Genomic DNA, 21485 nt, shown 5'->3' on the forward strand with positions numbered 1-21485 from the left:
GAAAGCTCTTTGTAGCCCAGCTCAACGACCTGGTTCAGAGCCTGGGACCCCGCACGGTAGGATAAAGTAACTCCCATGCTTTTTCCTCCACCTTCAACACTCATGATTTGGAATGCACACCCCTACAATGAGATCAATACACATGGAATAAAAAATTAAACAGAAACATTAATGAAGACAATGCAGACATTTTTTAAAAAGGATCCTGGGAGCCCTCAGATTGCACTCTTCTTTCCTTTGTCTTGGGAACAGCACCTGCACCAGTGACTGGAGACTTCCTGCAAGAGAGAGAGGAGAGATGCACTGTTCATTCAGCTGGAGAGCTGTGCAAAGACCAGACCTACCTGCCTTTTTCTGATAGTGGGAGCTGGGCCCAAGTGTGGGCTGCTCCTACTAGAGGCACCACAGGAAGAGGACCACCTTCCTCGAACCTTCCTGGAAGTCAGAGCACTGGTTATGGACGTCCCTCAATCCTCAGATGACACAATTCAGCGATGGCTCAGAGCCTCTTAGGACAGAGAGAGACCAGAGCTTCCCCCCAAAGCAAGATCCCTGTCTTATCTGACAGGTATGAGGGCTTAGGGATGGGACAGAGGATTTGACAAGGTTACATGTAGCACAGGGGCTAGGTTAGTAAGGCAATCAAAGAGGAAAGAGACCTGGAACATTCCTCATCTGTTCTTTTTGCTCTATTCGTAGGGATGAGGTGGCAGTGTGGGGTAGAGGACTAGGACACAGCACAGCCTTCTCTGCACATGGTGAGCTTTCTAGGCTGCCTGGTCACTGTGACCAGCATCTTTTCAACTGTGCCACTCTACTACCAAGGCTGACACAACTGGTGACCATGTAGCAATAGGACTTTACTGACTTAGGGACATCTGGAATCACACAATGATCATGTGTCATAGGAGAGGTTTTTTTTTTAAGAAAAGGATTTAACAAAATATTTATTTTGTCCATACTAGTACACTGTCTCTGTTTTCAGACACAACAGTAGAGGGTAGTAGATGAGATTAGAAATGGTTATGAGACACAGTGTGGTTGCTGGGGATTGAACTCAGATCCTCTGGAAGAGCAGTCAGTGGTCTTAACCACTGAGCCATCCCTCCAGCCCCAGTATATTGTATTTTCAATGTTGTTTGTTTTATTTCTTTTCTCACCTATGTCTGTATGGCGTTTCTGTGAATACAGATACTCATGTGCCTGTGTAAAGGTCAGGGACAACCTGAGCACAGGTCCTCACCTTCTACCTCTCGTCCATGGCTGTGTATGCTAGGCTAGCCCTTCCCCTAATCCTAGAGACTGTCCACTTTAGGCTCCTGTCTCCCTGTGGGAAGGGCTGGATGACAGACTCTACTGCATCCAGGTTCATGTGGCTTCTAGGGACCTAAACTGTTGTTGGGCTTGTTCAGATGAAAATAAACACCATTTCACAGCCCTGGCTGGGCCAGGCAGCGCACGGGTCTTTGCTGCTCTTGCAGAAGACTTGAGTTCAGTCTCCAGCACCAGGGTCAGGTGGCTCACAACCACCTGAGACTCCAGGTCCAGGGACTTCCAAGCTCTTCTGGATAAACCTACATGGCAAAAGCAGGGCTGGGAGCTGGAGGCTTCTGGTGTTGGCTTTTCCCTGCAGTAGGGGGCAAATCATGGGCATGTGAGGTAACATGGAACCCTGTAATTCTACAAAGTGCAGAAGCTCCTGATTTCCCTCATGGTGCCCCAGAGCCTGCTCACCACACATGGAGGCTTCAGTAACATGGCCTTGTCCTGACCTGTGTGCACTGTGCATCCTCACTCTCTACCCCTGCTTTTCGTGGTTGGAAGTCTCAGGTGTAGGAAGCGCCTACCATAGGCCTCTTCTCTCAGCATTTCAGCATTTTACATTTTATGTAGTTTGTGGTCTTCCTGTGCCATGATATGCACATGGAGAGCAGAGGACACAATGTGGACTCAGTTCTCTACTTTCACCAGATGATCAAACTGAGGCCATGAGGCTGGGTGGCAGAGCCTTTACCTGCTGATCTGTACCCACTTGACCTTCACCAAGCATCCTTTGCTGTACACAGATATATCAGCCTGTGACCCTCATCCTCCAGACTCTTATGAAGCAAACCCCACAGGTGTGGAGCTCTCACAGTTAGCCAGGGCTAAAGGGGAAGGCAGCAAGCCCTTTAGGAACTCTAGAAAAATGTCTATACTGGGACTAAACTCGTGCTGCCATGTAGGGCTACATTTTTCCTTTAAAACAGAATGATGTGTGCTGGTGGTGGCACAGGCCTTTGATCCTAACACTTGGGAGGCAGAGGCAGACAGATCTCTGTGAATTCTAGGCCAGCTCCCTCTACAGAGCTAGTTCCAGGTCAGCTACACAAAAGAAACCCTGTTTCCAAGAGTAAAACAAAGAAAGATAAAGAAGGAAAGAAGAAAGAAAGAAAGAGAGAAAGAAAGAAAGAAAGAAAGAGAGAGAGAGAAAGAAAGAAAGAAAGAAAGAAGGAAAGAAAGGAAGAAAAAAGAAAGAAAGAATTTATATTTTGTATACAATGAGATGCCTGCCTGTCTATGCCTGAACCATCATGTTAACTATAACTCTTGTCACATCTGCATTAATTCAAATACTGAAGGCCAAATGGTTAAATCTTAATGACAATACAATGGGGGGGGGTGCTGAAGAGATGGGTGGTTTAGTGGCTAAGAGCAGAAGACCAGGGTTCAGTTCCCAGTGCCCACATGGTGGCTCCTATTAGCCTGTAATTGCAGTTCACTGGAATCGTTCTGGACTTCATGGGCACAAGACATACCACATGGTGCACAAGCATTTATTAGGTGAAACACTCAGGCCATAAAAATAAGTAAATAAAATATATGGTTAACAGACATTGTGATTCAGGAAGTTCTTAGTGGCTTTGGTTATCATTTCTCTCTCCCAGAGACCTGTCTTCCTCATGCTCAGCCTCCCTGGCTTCTAGGACATTTCCTAGCTCTGTGGAGCATGAAGTACTCAACACCATAAGCCAAGCATTGCAAAGCCATCTGCACCTTCACTGCTACACCTTCTCCATGGCTGTGTCTAAAGGGAGAGACTTGGAATCTCACAGATGCAAGGCCAAACCTGTTGGGCTATGTGAGCCCAGCCACCCAATAGTCAGATCTACTCCTGTCCTTGGCTATGGCATGAGGCTCTTAAGACAAATTAATCTGAAGGATCTCAACAGCTATGCTGTTAGACCTCTCATTGCTCTGCCCGACCTACAAGCTCCTTTACTGGCTCAAATTCACACCTGAACTCCTCTCCTGCCTCAGCCACCATCAGCTCTTCTACTCCTCTCCACCTGTGCTCTGAATAATCCACACTAAGGTGGACGTTAACCTCTTGTGGACCTCCAGATGTATGCTTGTGATTACTCTTCATTGGCTGTTTTGTATGGGTAGGCGGGTTCTTCTAGTCTCATGCAGAACACTGCTCACACATTTTGGATCTTACAACACCCTCTTGATTGAGAATCCTGACTAATGACAGACTGAGCCTTCCATGCCTGAAGTCACCCTCTGTCTCCCAGTCCAAGATGAGAATCCCCACCCTAACCCCTGGTGTCCAGTTTCATCTCAGAAGCTAGACTCTGCACTGCCCATTACCTTTTGGTTCTCTGCCTCTAATTCTGTTAAATCGTTCCTCTCTTCTTTAAAACAAATTCATTTTGTTTTTTATTTTTTGAGACAGGGTTTCTCTGTTTGGCCCTGGCTATTCTGACAGGCTCTCTGTAGATCAGACTTGTCAGGAAACCAGATATCTGCCTGCCTCGGCCTCTTAAGCACTGGGATTACTGGATTGTGCCAGCATATTTAATTAAAAATTAATTAGTGGCAGTGCATGTTGGCACATGCCTTTAATTCCATCGTTTGGGAGGTAGAGGCATTGTGAGTTCCAGGACAGCCAGGGCTATAAATTAACACCTTGTCTCAAAGAAAACAAGCCAAAAATGAAACAAAAATGTTGCAATATGGTCTTAGGTATGTAGCTGAGTCTGTTCTTGAACTCTGAATCCTCCCACTTTCACTCAGGTGCTAATCAGCAGGCTTCTGTCTTGACTTTCACTGAGCACTCAGGGCTGCCAGGACTGTTACCTCTCCCAGTCTAACTCCTGACTCTCTCATCAGCATCATCACAAAACTCCTGCTAAGAATTAAGGAAACCTGAATTCTAAGGAACAGTCGGAGCTCCAGTATTTCCAAAGCTCACTCTAATACAGATGGATCCTATGCTGCAGTAAAATGGTCACAGCTGGAGGTCTTAATTCCAGGACTTGGGACAGAGGGGTTGGAGGATCTTGAATTCAAGGTTATTTTTATGTTACAGTGTTGCTCAAAGCGAGTTGGGCTGCTACAAGATACCCTGTCTCAAAACTATACCAAACACAGCTAAAATGAAACAGAGGAGTTTGAGTGGGCACAGATGGGAAAGCTCAGCACTTTATGGCTAAGCCACCTGCTGCCAGCACCAAAGTCCATGCACAGCCCCAATTCTGAGCTGTGTCTGGGACCCCACTTAGGAGCACGCACCAAAGTAGCTCAGATCCAGGGCTTTTGGTCTAAGAGGAATTCAGGCAGTCACACTTTGGATGCCAGTTCTCCAGCTCAACTGCCTGTCAGCCCAGGATCTGGTCTTAGTCATGGCTTGGCATCCCTAAATTCCTCCCAGCTGTGCTCTGAACTCACCCTGTGCCCTGTCTGATGAATCTGCCATTCTCCATGGGAGTAGCCTCAAGAAGTCCCTCACATCTGAAGCACCACTCTGAGTGCACTAAATACTGCAGGGAAGGGGCGTGGCCAGCAGAGCACCCACCCCTTTCAGCTGTAGAACATTTAGCTCTAGAGTGAGCACTGCTGTGCATTGTGGAACTTAAGCAGTATTCCAGCCTTGGCCTGGGAAGAGCCGTTGACACCCACACTTTCTGGGGTGACATTGTCTCCTGAGGATAGAGTCAGGTCAGGAGCGGCAACTGATGTTCACGAGAGACAAACTTTCTTCACCACCTGCCCATGCTGGCCCTAGGATCTGGGCTTTTTGGGTGACATGAGTGCTGAACCCCCCAGGTAGATGGGTTTTCAGGGGTCAGGTGGTTATTGTCACCAAAGGTATCCACAAGGATAAGTCATACTGTACTAATTCCCATATTAGATCCCTTCTCATGGGTCACAGAGGTCGTGCTGGGTCCTAAATGTGGACCCAGGTTCCTGGCACTTTTGAAGAGACTGGTCAGGGCGCAGGCTTTAGGACATTTTGTTTGAATTATTTTGGGGGATTTTATTTTTACTGTTGGGGGCAAACCTAGGGCTGCCATGTGCTGGGAAAAGGCTTTGCCACAGCTGTAGATCATCCCTAATTATAAACTCCTAAATTCTCCCAATCCTGGAACTTTCTAGGTCCCTCACATGATGCAACCTTTGGGGGATTCCTCACATAGAATCATGGGGTGGATTGCATCCTAAAGAGAGACAGTGGGAAATGTTCCCCAGTGTCTGCCTGTGGCTGTGGTGATGAGAGTGGATGTAGTGACCAGTGGATGGCAGGGCCCATGGGAAACCCTTTTGGTTTCCACTTGAGTGGAATCTTCACCATGCCTTTTTTTTTTTCTTGAAACACAGGTTGGCCTGGAACTTACAGTCTTCCATCACTCTGACTCAGTTTCCCATGACTGGGATCACAGGCTTAAATTACTATGCCCATCTTTCTTTTTTTGTATATATAAATCTTCTAAAACCCAGAAGGATCTAGAATTTAAAATTTTGCGGTCCAAGGCATTTCCAACAGGGGATTCTTGACCTAGGAGTGTCCAGACCAGTGTTTATTGTGTGGCTACTTCATTCCCATACCAGCTTATTTTTGACAAAGAGTTCCAAGGTGTGATGTCACTGGGCATCAGGCGGTATCCCAAATAGCAGCACTGACTCAGGTTGTAATTTAGGCTGGAGAAACTTACTAGGACCCTTGTAATCCTAGCACCCTGGGGCCTCACATGTCCTTAGTCTGATCTAGTGATGAATCAACTGCTCTTGAGGGTGGATTGGAATTCTAGTCACAGTGAGGCAGGAGCATTAGTATCCTACAGCCACTCTGGGCTCCATAGGAAGACCCTGTTTCAATAGTAAAAGGGGTCACCTGCGAGTTCTTACTGTCTTCCCTGAGGCCTTCCTGCTGGAGTTAGAATAGCTGTCTCACCAAGTTGAAGTAGAGGGCAGAATGTTGGTGCCTTCTATAATGAAGACTAGTGACAGATAGTCTATGGAAATTCTAGAAAGATCTACAGGTATTTATGTCATGTGCATGGGAATTGCTGGCTTCCCTGTGTCCTTTGCCTTTAATTTGCAGTCCATGGGGCACCTGGGAATGTCCCCAAACCAGGCTGCACACAGGGCTTGTCCCATGATTCTCACTTGCACCCAGTGCCTGCCTGATTGTCATAAGTCTGACAGAGCCACTGTATGCTCTCCTGACACCTGCAGAGAGCACTATATGGGACCCTACCATCCCCACACTGCCCATCAGTGTCTACAATGTCCCTATATGGCACTGAGATGATCTAAGCTGCTTCCGGCCTATATGCTGCATCAGAATCTGACCATTCCTAATTTCCTCCTCTCACACCCACACTAGAAGCCCTGTACCCACACTAGCCCCAGCTGGCCTGTTGCCTACTAACATCTCATGGACTCTGCCCCAAACCCCTGCCCTGCCCCAATGCCCTGCCCTGCCCTGCCCCAATGCCCTGCCCTGCCCTGCCCTGCCCGGCCCTGCCCTCACTCAGCTGACATTGTGGACATCTCAAGACAGTCACTGGACAATGGCTGACACACTTGTCTGAAGACTGGAAATGTTTCTCGATCTTGGAGAGGAAAGAAGGACCCTCCAACTACACTGTCCTCTAAGGAAGTTTATTCAGGTGAGGGATGACAGGGACTGTTTTGTCTCACGTCACACATGTCAGTAGAAAATATCCTAGGTATTGGATGCCGCTGTTAACATTAACAGAACAAAGCCCATAGTGTTGGGAAGATTAATAAATTATGAGTCGGACTAGAAAACCCCAAGCCTCTTCCAGGTCCTAAGAGGGCAAAAAATACCACCAAACATAGCATTAATGTGGTAGGTTGGTTAAATCTAGTTACTAGATTCTAGTGTGATAACTATGACCCTTTTTGTGTCATGCTCAGCTTATAATGACTAGAGGACCTAAGCTTGAGAGTCACCAATGCCTCTCCCTTGCTTCTCCATCTGCTGAGCATTGAAAAGCCGTAATGAGACAGCATCTGTTTGCAGACATACTGGATTATTCTTCTTCACTTTATCTCTCTGAGTCACCTCCACTCACATTAAGTCAGTTTAATTCCATAAATTGGAAATGAGTCACGTGGAACATATACTTTCTCAATACAATCACAGATTTCCATGCAAAAGGTGAAACATGAACTGTCCCACCTAAGCTCTGGGCTTGCACAGACGTGCTCTGCAAAAGAAACATGTGGTCACAGCTGCAGTCTGCATTCAATATGGATGCTCTTGAGGTCCTCCCTGACCTGCATAGATTAAGATAATTATCTTGCTTTCTATCAAAAGAATTCATTATGCCAAGTTGGCCTGTAGAAGGAGGCTAGTCTCTTCTGTATTTTATCAGATGTGCATAATCTATATGATCATAGATAGTAAGTGAAAGATCTGTTTGGAATTGAAACTGAGTGATGCTGGAGGATGATTCTGAATGCACAATGAGCAGTGGAGGCACCAGAGCCCAGTATGGATGCCTAGCAGCCTACCACATTGAGCAGGCACCGCTCAACCACCTGTACATACACATCTCCTGAGATCTCTCTCCTTAATTGAAGGTGATCGTGTCCATCTAGTATAGCACATGCCCTGGAAGGACAAAAGCTACCTACAGGAGCTGTGGTGATGACTCACAGGTTAGAGCATCTGCTGCTCTCTCAGAAGAACCACATGGTCCCTAACAATCATCTACAATGGGGAATGCGATTCCCTCTTTTGGATCATGAGGGAAATGCACTCAGGAGTGGCCCAGACATACATTTGAAAAAAAAAGATCCATTGAGTTAAATGATAAAAATAAATATAATCAGCAACAATAAAAAACACAGCATATGAATGATCAAGTGAAACAGCACCTATAAAAACCTATTTCCCAAAATGACGTTGATGGTCATTATCTTTCTGGTTTAATAATAATGCTGTATTGTAAGAAAAACTGAGGCACATGGTTCTCGATTAGGATTATTCTATATTCCTTTGTGTAAGTTGTCATTTTTTCTGCAGCTCTACAGGCATGAGGGTGTGTTACTCAATATCTGGTGCACACAGTCAATAAGGAATGTGTGTTGTAGACTGATATAGACTAGGATGAGCAGAAGACATGACAGCATGGATACAGTATGTCAGTGATTACATCATAAAGTGTGTGTCCATAAAAAAAGTCACATTATCCACACAAAAGACACTATCACCCTGTGTACCCCTTGGTGGCTTTGAATTCACTGGACCATGCAAAGATCCATATCTAGCTGTCAGTTCTAAGTCTACAGGAGGGGAAGGACCCTTGAATAAGATGGTCTTAAGAGTCAAGAGTTACAAATCAATTTTTATTCATAAGGAATACAATTTACAAAAAACAGGCATAAAATGTACAACTAAAATGGTATAAAAATGAAAAACAGTAACAAGAATATATAACTATGAAATAACAAAAAGAAAACTTCAATGAAAAGCATAACCAAAAACATTTCTTAACAGCATTTTCTTAATGAACATTTAGAAACACAGTTGTAGTGCTGTTTCTCCTCTAGGACGTGAGATGTCACGGCAGTCCCCTCAGTTGTCTCTCAAATGGTGTTGTCGTATGAGAAGAGAGAAAGACCTCAATGAGATAGGCTGGCATACGGATACATAAATTTATGGTCTCTATACATTGAGGAAATTATCTGAGAAGAAGAATATTCCCCCAAAAAGTCTTTGACTGTGAGGATTGTCGTCACAGGGAACTCCTGAGAGAGAAAATCATTCCTCAGGGGGCTGTCTTCCTGGGATCCGTCCTATGCCATGTCTCCTGCAGTTCCTGAGACCTGGGAGGAGAAGGCAGCTATTAAGACACTGATTTGGTGGGGACATGCATACCAGCTGTCAAGTTGCTGCCTTCTGTCCCCTCAGCTGCATTGGACACACAGCACTGATCTTTTCACTGAAATCATTGCTGATATCTATGCAGGATGTGGAACATCACCAGCAACCCTCACAGTACTGTGGGAGAACAAGCTGCTCCTCAGACTCTACCAGTGCAAACCAAGAATGGGGAAATGGGGAGAGACCTCATTGGGGTGCAGGAAGAAAGGAGAAGGCCACATGATACCCAGATCAAAGCCAATGACCAGGACTCATTTGCCATTTGCACTTGGTTCTTATCCCTACAAAGTGCTTCCAACCATCACATGACCCCTGCATGACCTTTGTCACACGACCAAGAACTCGTTCAAAACTCTTCATAGCATCCAATCTGTGATAGGGAGATGCAGTCATGTGATATGTTATTCCTCTGTCACCATTTCTGGACTGTAGTTTCAGAAAGGGCAGAGAAGTATAATTGCCCATAATTCAGTTTCTGAAGAGTGGTTAACATCCCAGAATACTTGTGCATAGACAGAGCAATGAATAACTCTATCACATGAGGTGGGTGACTGACTGGGTGTGAGGAGATTAGAAAGGTGATAGGGGAAGCAAAGATGTATCCAATAGGCAAATGGCATCAGACATTGTCAATCTGACTCAGCTGCTTGTTCCTACCACATTTTGCTGGGTCTGGAGGATGCTGGTCTTCTCCTGTTCGTCTTTATCTTTCCGGTTCAACTCAAACAAATATCGCTGTAACTCCTTGCGCTCCTGCTTCAATGTGACCAACTTCTTCTTCATGCATGCCTGGTCCATCAGGAGCCGGCTGTGCAGGTTGCTGGAAACACACTCTGCATAGTAAGATCCTGAAGCCTCTTCCTCCCATTCCAACTGCCAAATCCCACAAACTCCACCAGGACCCAGATACCCATAAAGACTTCATAGAATACATCTCCATACATGTAAGGCTGCTCCACAAACAGCAAACGGCCAATCCAGGGAAGAATAAATTGTTTCTGTGACCCAAGCACCAATAAGAGTCCATGTCTGTCCAAAAGAACAAGAGATATACAACTGCCCATGAGAGCCCAATGCATCGGGACAGCATCAATTAGTAGGCAGTAAACAACCACAAGAGGACAGTAGAACCAAGGGAGGTCATGCTAACCATGTGGTCCACCCTTTGAGCTTTGTTAAACCTGGTATGACCCCAGAGCCGCAGGTTGGCCTAATAACACTCTGATGCCTGAATCAGGGTAGTTCTATCCAGAGCCTTCTAAAGATGCATAGACACTGTGGTGATAACTGACAGTCTCTTATGGAACTGAAACTGAGTCCAAAAGACCCACGGCACAGTGATATTTAAACAGCAGAAGAGATGGGCCCAGAGCTGCAGACCATACGGTCCAGAACAAAGAGAGGCAGACATGGCCATTCCACAATGAGGGGCCCTTCTGACCAGTACTTACCGATAGAAGTTAATCTCCTTCTTGAGCTCCTGAAATTTCTCACGATGTTCAATGTTCTTTGTGTCTAAGTTGTGCAGTAATGACATGACCTCTTTCTCCTTTATCTTCAAGTTTTCATAAAATGGATTTGGCCTGAAGTAGGGGCTGGCCCCAGGAAGATAGAACCCAATGAACATCGAGGTTTAGGATTATATGAACTCAGGCTGTGTCCTGTACTAGCAAAGCCCTGGAAGGACACTTTCTGAATTCTACATATTTGGATCTTCTTCAGCTTCAGAAACTTGGAATTGTGTGCCCAGGACAACAGAAGCTAAGCACCCAGATAAAGGGTTCCCTGGCTCACTTTTTTCAATCAGGAGGGCTGGATCTGCATTCAAACCTGTTATGCTCTCAATAGCCTAGGCCACATAACTTACCCAACCACACACACACACACACACACACACACACACACACACACAAACACACACACACACACACACACACACACACACACACACACACACACACACATCCAGAAACCTCTGATTTCATTTTTCCTGTTTTGACAAATGGAATGCTACAAGCCGAATAACTAATATTCTAGAGACAGACAGTACACATAATTCTGGAGATGAGACCAGATATTGCCACAAACTTATAATCTGCCCAAGGCATACAAATGTATAGACAAATGTGACCACACAGGCAAAGAACTGTGCTCTTGAAAGTGGGGCTTCCAAAATAAAGCACTTACACCTCCATGAAACTATTATACAGGTATATCCTGATGTCAAAAAACAGACCCCTAAATTCCAAGTGTGCAGGGACACAGAAATATATAAAAGTTGTGCATATGCATGCAGACCTGTGCACACACAGACACACAAACTGGGACACACCCACAAGAAAAGAAAAGTAAACAGACTCAGAGAATGAGAAAGAGAGACAAATATGGAAAGAGCACAATGAGAATCAGTAGAAATGTATGCACCATTACTGTCTCAGTGTTTAAGGCACACAGACAAGAAGGAACAGGCCTGAGCCTCAGGCGTTTTAGTTAAGCATTGATATGAACAATGTGGGACCTAACGGTGCTGCCAGGAGATGATAGCGTTCAGTCACCTTCCTAGCAAGTACAAACACTCTCCACAAACTCACAGTACCTAGAACCTTGCAAAGCTACCACCTGTCAAGGGCTTTCCAATTGTACACTGGGAACTCATGCTCCAGTGACTTTATCCCTGAATTCTTCACTCAGATCACAAGTTCAGATTTTCAACAGGCAGAATCAGAGAGTCCATGTCCAAACTCACTCCTCAGTAAGGGTCAGGTTCTGAATCTCCTGTCTATGGGAGATGAGGTTTAGAACAAGGTCGTTTGTTTGGAGCAATGCACACCTCTTGCTCATGGATCCACCTGTCACATAAAGGAGGCGATCTGTCAGCTCATTTCTCTCCTTGGTAGTTAGCTCCAGTTCTCTATTCAGCCTCTCCTCTTCCTCGTTGACCTGCACCTTGTTTAGGACATTTTCAGGGGATGACGTCTGTCTGCAGGCCTCTGTAGGTAGAAGAACACAAGTGAACCCGCATGGGGCGAATGCATAGAGCATACACAGAACACAGAGAGGTCCAAACAGGAGAACATGCTTGGAAGCCAGTGTCACTGCAAGGAGTTTGGTCTGTGTAAGAGGCATCCTAAGTGGATCACAGTTCCCCCACTACTATATAGAGACCAAGAGATGTAAGCAGCCAGGTGTTCCCTATACCCGCCCACACAGGCTTACAAGTACCAGAGAGATGACTTCTCCAGGATTATTATCAGGTACGCAGGCTACAACCTGGTTTCAGGACCCTCACCCCTCTGGTTTCAGAAGTCAGATCATCAATTCAGCATCCACAATGACTTGATTGATCAGGGATACTCAGATATCCTACACTGTTACTCTATCCAATAACTTTGCATTAAAAAGACATGTCGGGGGAGGACATGGTCAACAGACTTATTAATTACCCCTACTGAAATGACAAATGCCCCAGAAGTGCCAGTAGGTTACAGGCTCTTTCTCTACCTGCCCCATATAGTTTGGCTACTGTAGAAAAATATCTGCCACACAGAACCTCTAATGTATGAAGGTAAGATTGGCCCCGTCAGCCAGAGGTAGTCAGAGGAGTACTAAGAATATAAGGTCATGGCCAGGAGCACAATTCTCTCCCTCTTACTACTGTCAGATAGTCACTGAATTTACAGAAGCAATGAAAGTGAAGTACATTGATGCCCTGTTTAATTCAGAAAAGTTATACCCTCCATGACTACTTATGGTGTTATTATATCAATTTAACATACCGAATGCACTGTAAAAGTAAAGACTAGAAGTTCCCCCAATAATAGCATAGGCATTGCCATATCCTCCATGTGGTTATGGAGAAACTAATGATGTGAAAACCTTGACTTTCAGGAATTGTTTTAATCATGGAATTCAATATCTGTGGAGATGTTCCAGTGGTTGTGGCCCATTACTAAAAAGGCCAGCGGAAGACCTCCACACACACCCCTGACAGGAAGCTCAACATACACTGCCCAGAACTTACTCCACATTCCCCATGTCCTGTGTCCATCATTACCTTTAGGTTTCGTTTGCTTCACTCTAGACTCTTCTCTATCAACATCAACTCTCCCAAAGCGCCTACAAAGACGGGCAAACATGTCTGTGGTTATATCCTTTGGACACTAAGAGAAAAAGTAGGGAATTGGTTGTCACAACGATACTGGTGACATCACAGGGATTCCAAGGTCTCTCTAGGAGACAATAGAATGTCCAGGAAGGGACTGCTGATGTCATGGATAACAGACTTTGCCTCCCTGCTAATGTTCTCCCTGTACTGAGCAAAAGCTGATGGACCCTTTTCAGGGGACTTCCCTGTGGCATAGCCACTGAGCACCACATGCTTCCAAAGTCAAATTTGGCTCTAGGCTTGATTGGAAAAACCTAAATCATTGCTATGTATCTAAATGTGTGCTTCCTCTCCAATCCCTGCACAGAAATGTTTCATCCTACCTCAAATTCTCCTCAGTCAGCAATATTACCCATTAAAGATTACTGAGAAATCACACCAGTTCCTATAAGTAGCCAAAGAGGTCTCCTGTCTCATCATGTGCAGGTGCATGAAATCACACCCAGAAATAGCCTGTAGGGTAGGTTGCAATGTGGGTGTGTGTTATAGGTACAACCTGAAGCTTTGTGCTTAACATTTGACAGTTGCCACCAGATTCCTTAGGAGAAAGAATTGCATTCATTATGGTCCTGGCAACAAAGTGGTGATCTGTTAGCAGAGGAAACTGAAATATTGGTCCACCAGTGAATGCACCCTCAGGCTGAGTGTGGGGCTCTCCTCTTTGCACTTAAGTTACCAAAGCAGGATTGCTTACAGGCCTCTCTAAGCTATAACGTGTGATTTCATCTGAAAAATAAAATAGTCAGCAGATGTGGGGGGGGGGGATGCAGCCAAAGGAGTAGGACAAGCCTAGAGACATAACTCAGTGGACAGAGTAAGAAACAAGCATCTTCACTCCTGTTTCATGGATCACCCCACAAAACACAAAAGCATCTATCGTACTAAAAATAAACCAGTTATTTTATTGAATGCATACACTAATACTGTTTACAGTATTAGTGGCAAAGCTCAGATTTTGGGGGCAGATCCATGACTTGAACTATCTTCCTGACAACATATAAAGCAATAAATAAATAAATAAATAAATAAATAAATAAGAAAAAAAACACAAAAATAAAAAACACAAAAAGCACAAGCCTCTCATGTGAAGTTACAGAAGAGTGGTCCAGTGGTCACTTCTGACCAAGCCATTTTAGCTATGACAGTGCATAGTGACCCTTAATTTGATGGGTCCTATATAAAGCTTTGTGCAATATTGTCATTTTAACAAACCTCTTCCAGAACATACATAACGACACAGGATATGATTGCCATGTCCTTGCTGTGTATCAAGTTATTTTTCTGTGTCCTTGATTGTCAGGCATATTACACCAACAATCTGAGATGGCTGGTAGACTTGGAAGAAAGTGGATATGAAAGATCCCCGTTTGATATCAGTACTGCCATTTCTTAAGCATGAGAATCTTTTAAGCTGGCCCTCGCTTAGCCCCTAGACGTTAGACAATAGACCAGAAAGTACAGAAAGCACATTCCCACCCACTCTCTAGGAAGCTGCCCGACCATAAGAACAGAGGGTATAGAACATATTTACTGCAGGGCAATTACAAGACAGGAAACATCTCTGGGAAGCTGACTGACCACTATAGAAATGAGATGTCCTGGGTAGTGAATGCAGCTGTGCTATAGGCTGACATCGCTATAGCCTTGTCCTGAGAACTCCAGAAGAGAAACACCTGCCAAGACAGATATCCTTGGTCCTTGTCCTGGGAACTCCAGGATAAGAAAACATATATCAAGTCAGACGTCCTTGGTACTGAAATAGCTGCATTGATGTGGTTATGGCCTTATCCCAGGAATCCAGGCCGAGAAACATCTGCCTAGTTATCCTTGGCACCGAAATAGCTGAGCTAATTAAACTGTGTGATCGTAAATGACTGTTTAAGCTGTACATTTCTGTTGTTCGAGGCTCCTCACATCCCTCCTGCGTGTGGACCATGTCGAGCCCCAGTGCATTGGTGTCCCAAAGTAAACCTCTTGTTTTTACATCAAGACTGAGTCCTGTGTGTTCATGGGGTGGTGATTGTCCTCAGGACTGGAGCGAGAGTCTCCTCTGTCTGAGGGTCTTTCAGATAAAGCTATAGTTGTGGGTTACACACCTCAATTCTCATTGGCTAATGCTGTCCTCACAGTCCTTGGAGGCTCCTTTGTAAGACTACCTGTTGGAAAGTAGAAGCAGCTTTATTTGAGCTCAAAGTGAACCTGACAAGCAACGTAGAGAACAAGATGGGGTAAGTGAGAACCTGTCTAAAACCAGCACAAAAACCCACCCTTCATTCAAAGCATCATCTACCAATTCTTGAATTTTTACCATTCTCTGCCATCCAGTCTTTCATTCAGGAAAGGTAGAAAAAAACTGGAAATGATCTTTGTATTCTAAGGACCTTGATCTGTCTTTCCTTAGGTTCACGTTAAGAACAAATGAAATGGGTATCACCATCTGAACAACTTAGTATCACCTACTCAGCATTTCTAGCCTAATACTGTGCCTATGGCAATCTCAAGCTTCCCTGAGTGTTGCTGCACCGGCAAGAAGAATGCAGAACTGAGGTCAAACCCCAGTGAACCTTTCAAGGGGTTAGAAGAAAGCCATCAGAGATACTGCACTTCTTTGTCCTTAGATTAAATCAAGATGATACAACGTGAATCTATTGGGCTATTCAACCATACATCTTCCTCACAACCCCACCTATCTGAGTTCATTGCTTGGCAGAATTCATGCCCCACCATCCTAGATATTTCTTGATTCATTGCTGCCAAGGGCCAGGTTTCCTGAGTTTTTTTTTTTTTTTTTTGGTTCTATTTTTCGGAGCTGGGGATCGAACCCAGGGCCTTGCGCATCCTAGGTAGCGCTCTACCACTGAGCTAAATCCCCAACCCCGTGTTTTGTTTTTTATAGAATTGGGTGTAGTCAATCATAGTTGCCCTCTGTAAGAAATGACAAATATCTATAATAACTGACCACACTGTACTTGTGTATACAAGTACAGTAGTGGAAAATTCAGCATAACTGAGGAGTGGGAAATCACCACTGTGTCCTGGCCTTTCTCTGCCCATATCACAGCTCACAGGCGGCTGGGTCAAACCTTGAGTTCTTCTGTAGAAACAGAGTGATGTTGAATGGACACTGAGCAGGCAGAGCAACACAGCTGAGGCAACTCAATTCCAGCAAGAAATGCATTATGTGTTTCCCATCTTAACAGCTCCTTTTGAGGACTTGTCCCCACACCTAGCTTAAACACAGCAATTTTCATACATGCCAGCCTGCTATTTCATATTGTTGCTGTAATACGCCTCCACATCATAGATTTCAAAAAAGAAAGAAAATAAACCTGACACTGAGAAGGGTGATGCTTGTCAACATCTAGTGCGTTGGCGGCCCAGGTAAGGTCACAAATAACCACTACACAGGGGATGCAGAGCAAAGGCAGATGCAACTGCATGCAGCTGCAAGCTTATTAACCCTTATATAGGCATGAATATGCATTACCTCACTTTCCCTTTCGGCAAGATATAATAAGATCGTTATTCCCATGATACCAGGAACGACTGAGGCAAGACTAGGCAAAGAAGTGAGAGTAAGCAAAGGCTTCTCCTTAAAATATCTGTATAGCAAATCACCCCTCTTCCTAGTATCACAATATACTTGTCATAACCCAGAGAGCATGAGAGCCGCTTCCACAAAAAATGGACACAGTACAGCATAGTGTAAGGTAAAGTGAGAAAAACATTTTCTACTCAAGGGCAGCATTGCAGCCCCTGCTTGCATCCCTCAGCCGTCTTTCCTTGATCCTGTCTGGGAAGTGTCTCTCAGTGACTCCTCAATTTCTCTCTTTGTCCTTTTGTTTTAAAAGTAACACTTTCTATAACATAGCTAAATGTCCTTGAAGGGGTTTAATCATGCAAAAAGAAAGCAATATAATATATAATGTATGCAACCTTTAATGAGTGTATCTATTTTCTTAGGGGTATTATTCAGATACCTTCCCAGATCTGGATTTAACTTTGGTAATTGTTATCTGTCTACAAAATCAACAATATCGAATGAATATTCCAGTTTTCTGGCATAAAGTCCTCGGGAGTAAGAACTAATGATTTTGGAATTTGCTCGGTGTCTATTGTTATGTCCCTCATTTCATTTCTGATTTGTAATTCATTACTGTCTCTCTTGTGCATTGTTAGTTTGAGGAAGGGTTGTCTCTCTTGTGGATCTTCTCAAAAAAAAAAAAAAAGAGGAAGAAAAGACAGCTCTTGCTTTCCTTGACTTTGTGTTTTTCTCTTTGTTTCTAAAGGCTTGATTTCAACCCTGAGTTTATTGCCCTTCATCAGATCCTACTAGACTCTCTATGGGATGAGGCTTTGCCTCACTTGGTAACAGCAGCATGGAATAAACGAAGCTTCTGCTGATCTCTGTTGTGGTGTTGCACATCACAATCTCACCGAAAACCATGCATAGCCTGGTTTTAGACTCTATTAAAGCAGCCCAGTATTTCAGTGTTACCTGCAAGGTGCCATGGAACAGTAGTAACATAATTCTGCATGCACATCGACAGGTTTCTCCACGGTCTTCTGGGTCATTTGATAATAATTTATAGTGAGTTCATGGATGAACACACACACACACACACACACACACACACACACTTTACTGACATGGTGCATATTCTTTGCACACCAAAAATAAAGTGAGCATTACTGAAAATGCACCAATAATGGAATCGATGGAGGGAGGTGTAGGGAAGCTGGGGATTAGAGTTACTTAAAAGACCGGATGCAGATTCTCCTTCTATTGGAGGAGAAACTTGATAGACAATGTGGTTCTGTATTGTCTTTCTCTAGAGCACACAGGACTAGGGTGGCAGCTAGGGCTTTGAGCATGTTTGGCAAGTACTGTAGCACTGAATTAAATCCTAGGGCTGGAACCCTATTAATCATCTACAACAATTACAGGGCAGGCTGGATGACGACACTCAGCTGACAATGTGGACATCTCAAGACAGTCACTGGACAATGGCTGACACACTTGTCTGAAGACTGGAAATGTTTCTCTATCTTGGAGAGGAAAGAAGTACCCTCCAACTACATTGTCCTCTAAGGAAGTTTATTCAGGTGAGGGATGACAGGGACTGTTTTGTCTCACGTCACACATGTCAGTAGTAAATATCCTAGGTATTGGATGGCGCTGCTAGCATTTACAGAACAAAGCACATAGTGTTGGGAAGGATAATAAATTATGAGTAGGATTAGAAAACCCCAAGCCTCTTCCAGGTTCTAGGAGAGCAAAAAAAAAAAAAAAATTACCACGAAATACAGCATTAATGTGATAGTTTGGTTAAATCTAGTTACTAGTTTCTATTGTGATACCTATTGTCAGTGCCTGTGCCGACAGTGTGTGAATATCAGGTGTAGGTTTGTGGGGTTGAAAGAAAACATGTACACGGGTCACCCCTTTTTAGCGAGTGCCACCAAGGCTTTACTGAGATCTCCTTATATACCAGAGGCAAAAGCAGTGGAAAAACAACAAGGCAGGTGAAAATCCCCAACCAGGAAAATAGGACAAGTCTGTGTGGTGAAAGTTCCAGCCCAATCAGGGGCATAAACAGCTTCTTCAAAACAAGAAGCAGGAAAGCTCAGTGGGGAGGAAGGGTGCCATGGAAAATCCCAGCCCCAAATCAGGGGCTAAGAGCAGCTGGCAAAGGTGTAAACAATTTCTTGCTATAGCAGGCTGAAAGGCTCAGCGAGGGGGGAGGGAAACACCAAGGTAGGGCCCAACAGGAGCCTTCACTGGTGGCTCTAATGTTTCACTTTCCTCTGCCAACTGGCCTCCACACTGTTTCTAGCACCATAATGATTTCAAGTCTTCCTCCTAAGGAATTTTGTGGCAACCCTTGAATGCTAAGCACAAGGCTTCATGAGTGTTCCCCTAACACACACCCACATTGCAACCTTCCATGCAGGCTATTTCTTGATGTGATTTCAAGCACCTGTACATAATAAGACAGGAGAACATTTTGACTGCATATTCAAACTGGTATTATTTCTCAGGAATTTTTAATGGCTAATATTGGTGAAGGAGGATAATTTGAGTTAGGATGAGACATTTTTCGGCAGGATTTGGAAGGAAACATTCATTTAGATGCATAGGAATTACTAAGGTTTTTATAATCAAGCCTTGAGGAATATTTGGTTTTGGAAGCAGGAGGTGCTCAGTGGCTCTGCCCTGGGAAAGTCTCCTGGAAAGGACACCTCAGCTTATGCTCAGTACAGGGAGAACATTAGCAGGGAGGCAAAGTCTGCTCCCCATGACATCTGCTGTCCCTTCTTGGACATTGTACTGTCTCCTAGAGAGTTCTTGGCGTCCTCTGCTATGTCACCAGTGTTGTAGTGACAACCAGTGCCCTAGTTTCTCTCAGTCCGAGTCTGGCAGATACATCCTAAGACATGTTTTCCAGTCTTAGAAGTGTTTTGGGAGGGGGGATGTCGATTGTGGAGAGACTAGGGTGAAGGAGTCTGACCTTTCGTCTCAAAGAAATGATTGACCAAGAAAGTGGTTCTGGGGAATGTGGAGTAAGTTCTGGGCAGTGTCTTTTGAGCTTTCTGTGGAGGCGGGGGGGGGGATGGTGGGGGTCCCGCAAGCTTAAGCTGACCTTTCTGGACAACTGACAACTGACAACTGGAGCATCTGCAAAGGAATTGAATTTCCATGAATATCACAGTTCCTGAAGGTCATGGATTTCAGAACATTAATTTTCCCATCCCCAAAGAAAGGATATGGTAAGGCCAATGCTACTATTCTGTGAACTTCTGGCCTTTACTTTTAAAGTTTATTTGTGGCTTGTTTTTTCTTTGTTTATTTATTTATTTAGTGGGTAATATTATTTATTGCCAAAGTCAAACATCTGGGTTACATCCTGGGACCCACATGACAGAAGGAGAGAAATGGCTCCTGAAAGTTGTTTGGTCATGTGCTGCACACACACACACACACACACACACACACACACACACACACACACACACACACACAGAGACACTCATACTCATACTCTCACTCATACACACACAAACTTTAAAGCAATAGTAATTTTTCTTAGAGTCTGATATAATTGGTTCTAATACAAAGACAGCCTGAGTGTAGTTACTATATAATTAAATAGTACTCATGCTCTCAGGCAAAGAGTTTAAAGTTTATAGGTACCTAATAAACTCGCACTGGGACATATAAAGAACATTTAAATGTTCAGCAGAAATACAAAGAACAACTAATTTAATTTGTTAAAAGTGAAAGCTTATACAATTCTGAAGGTTTTTATGCTGGTTTTATTATACATGTAATTATGAAAAGAAAACATACATACTTGATCAATGAAATGAGGAAGAGTGATTTAATGAACAGAAAAATGGATGGTACTTCAAAACTTCCATGATTACATATTATCTATTTAATTCCCTCCACAATAGCAAGAAACGGACATTATTATTTATGCGACATTACAGATACATAAACCGAGAAAATATTGTTTGGCCTGATTTTCTGAGCTTTTTAAAGGTTTAGTTAATTGACAGAGCTGTGGTTTAAAATTAGGGCCCATATTCTTCTGTTTTAAATGTGTGACACTTTTCTCTTTTTTTCTCCATCTTTATTAAATTGGGTATTTCTTATTTACTTTTCAATTGTTATTACCTTTCCAGGTTTCCAGGCAAACATCCCCCTAGCCCCTCCCCCTCCCCTTCTCTATGGTTGTTCCCCTCCCCATCCTCCTCCCATTACCACCCTCCCCCCAACAAGCCCCTTCACTGGTGTTCATTCTTGGCAGGACCAAGGGCTTCCCTTTTATTTCTAGTGGGTGCTGCTCTCCCTGCTCCATGGGAAGTGGATGGGGGGAAGGCCCGGGCCTGAGGTGAGTTGGAACTGGGGTAGAAAGGAATAGGGCCTCCTAGGTGAGAATGCCAAACCACCACTGCTGCTGCAGCCACCATGGAGAAGCCCTTGTTCCTGCCGCAGGGAGGAGAGTCTTGTGCCCACAAGATGGCTGAAGGGGAGCTGAGAGTGGACAGCTTCATCACCCGCCTGCTGGAGGTATGAGGATATCGTCCGGGAAAATTTGTGCAGATGACTGAAGCAGAAGTCCGAGTGCT

The 21485-nt window shown here is 44.3% G+C and overlaps 2 protein-coding genes across 3 annotated transcripts in view; both read right to left on the reverse strand.

The window, feature by feature from the left end:
• The window catches only part of LOC147999169 (disks large homolog 5-like), a 130439-nt gene that overhangs the window by 101512 nt on the left and 7442 nt on the right, over positions 1 to 21485 (reverse strand). The window lies entirely within an intron of this gene.
• Positions 8626 to 13342, reverse strand: LOC147999174 (disks large homolog 5-like). 2 transcript variants are annotated; one of them, XM_087596270.1, is made up of 6 exons: positions 13239 to 13342; positions 12015 to 12174; positions 10636 to 10779; positions 10127 to 10213; positions 9842 to 10004; positions 8626 to 9126 (listed from the first exon to the last, which is right to left on the reverse strand). In XM_087596270.1, the coding sequence occupies exons 1-6, from the start codon at positions 13318 to 13320 to the stop codon at positions 9097 to 9099; spliced, it is 666 nt and encodes a 221-aa protein (XP_087452396.1). In that variant the 5' UTR covers positions 13321 to 13342; the 3' UTR covers positions 8626 to 9096. The 2 variants fall into 2 exon arrangements, with proteins under 2 accessions (XP_087452396.1, XP_087452397.1); XM_087596271.1 differs by lacking the exon at positions 10127 to 10213 and having other exon boundaries at positions 13239 to 13340.

The sequence above is a fragment of the Rattus norvegicus genome, chromosome 19, assembly GCF_021556685.1.
Source record: "Rattus norvegicus strain SHRSP/BbbUtx chromosome 19, alternate assembly SHRSP_T2T, whole genome shotgun sequence".
In the NCBI taxonomy this organism is placed as follows: domain Eukaryota; kingdom Metazoa; phylum Chordata; class Mammalia; order Rodentia; family Muridae; genus Rattus; species Rattus norvegicus.

What these genes read in the sequence shown, in the direction of transcription:
- LOC147999174 (XM_087596270.1), bottom strand. Translation starts at nt 13,320, where the DNA reads ATGTTTGCCCGTCTTTGTAGGCGCTTTGGGAGAGTTGATGTTGATAGA. An exon ending in TTTGTGGAGCAGCCTTACAT is followed by an intron (nt 10,005 to 10,126) that starts GTATGGAGATGT and finishes GTGTGTTTCCAG; the next exon opens with CAACCTGCACAGCCGGCTCC. An exon ending in TCCAGACCCAGCAAAATGTG is followed by an intron (nt 9,127 to 9,841) that starts GTAGGAACAAGC and finishes TTCTCCTCCCAG; the next exon opens with GTCTCAGGAACTGCAGGAGA.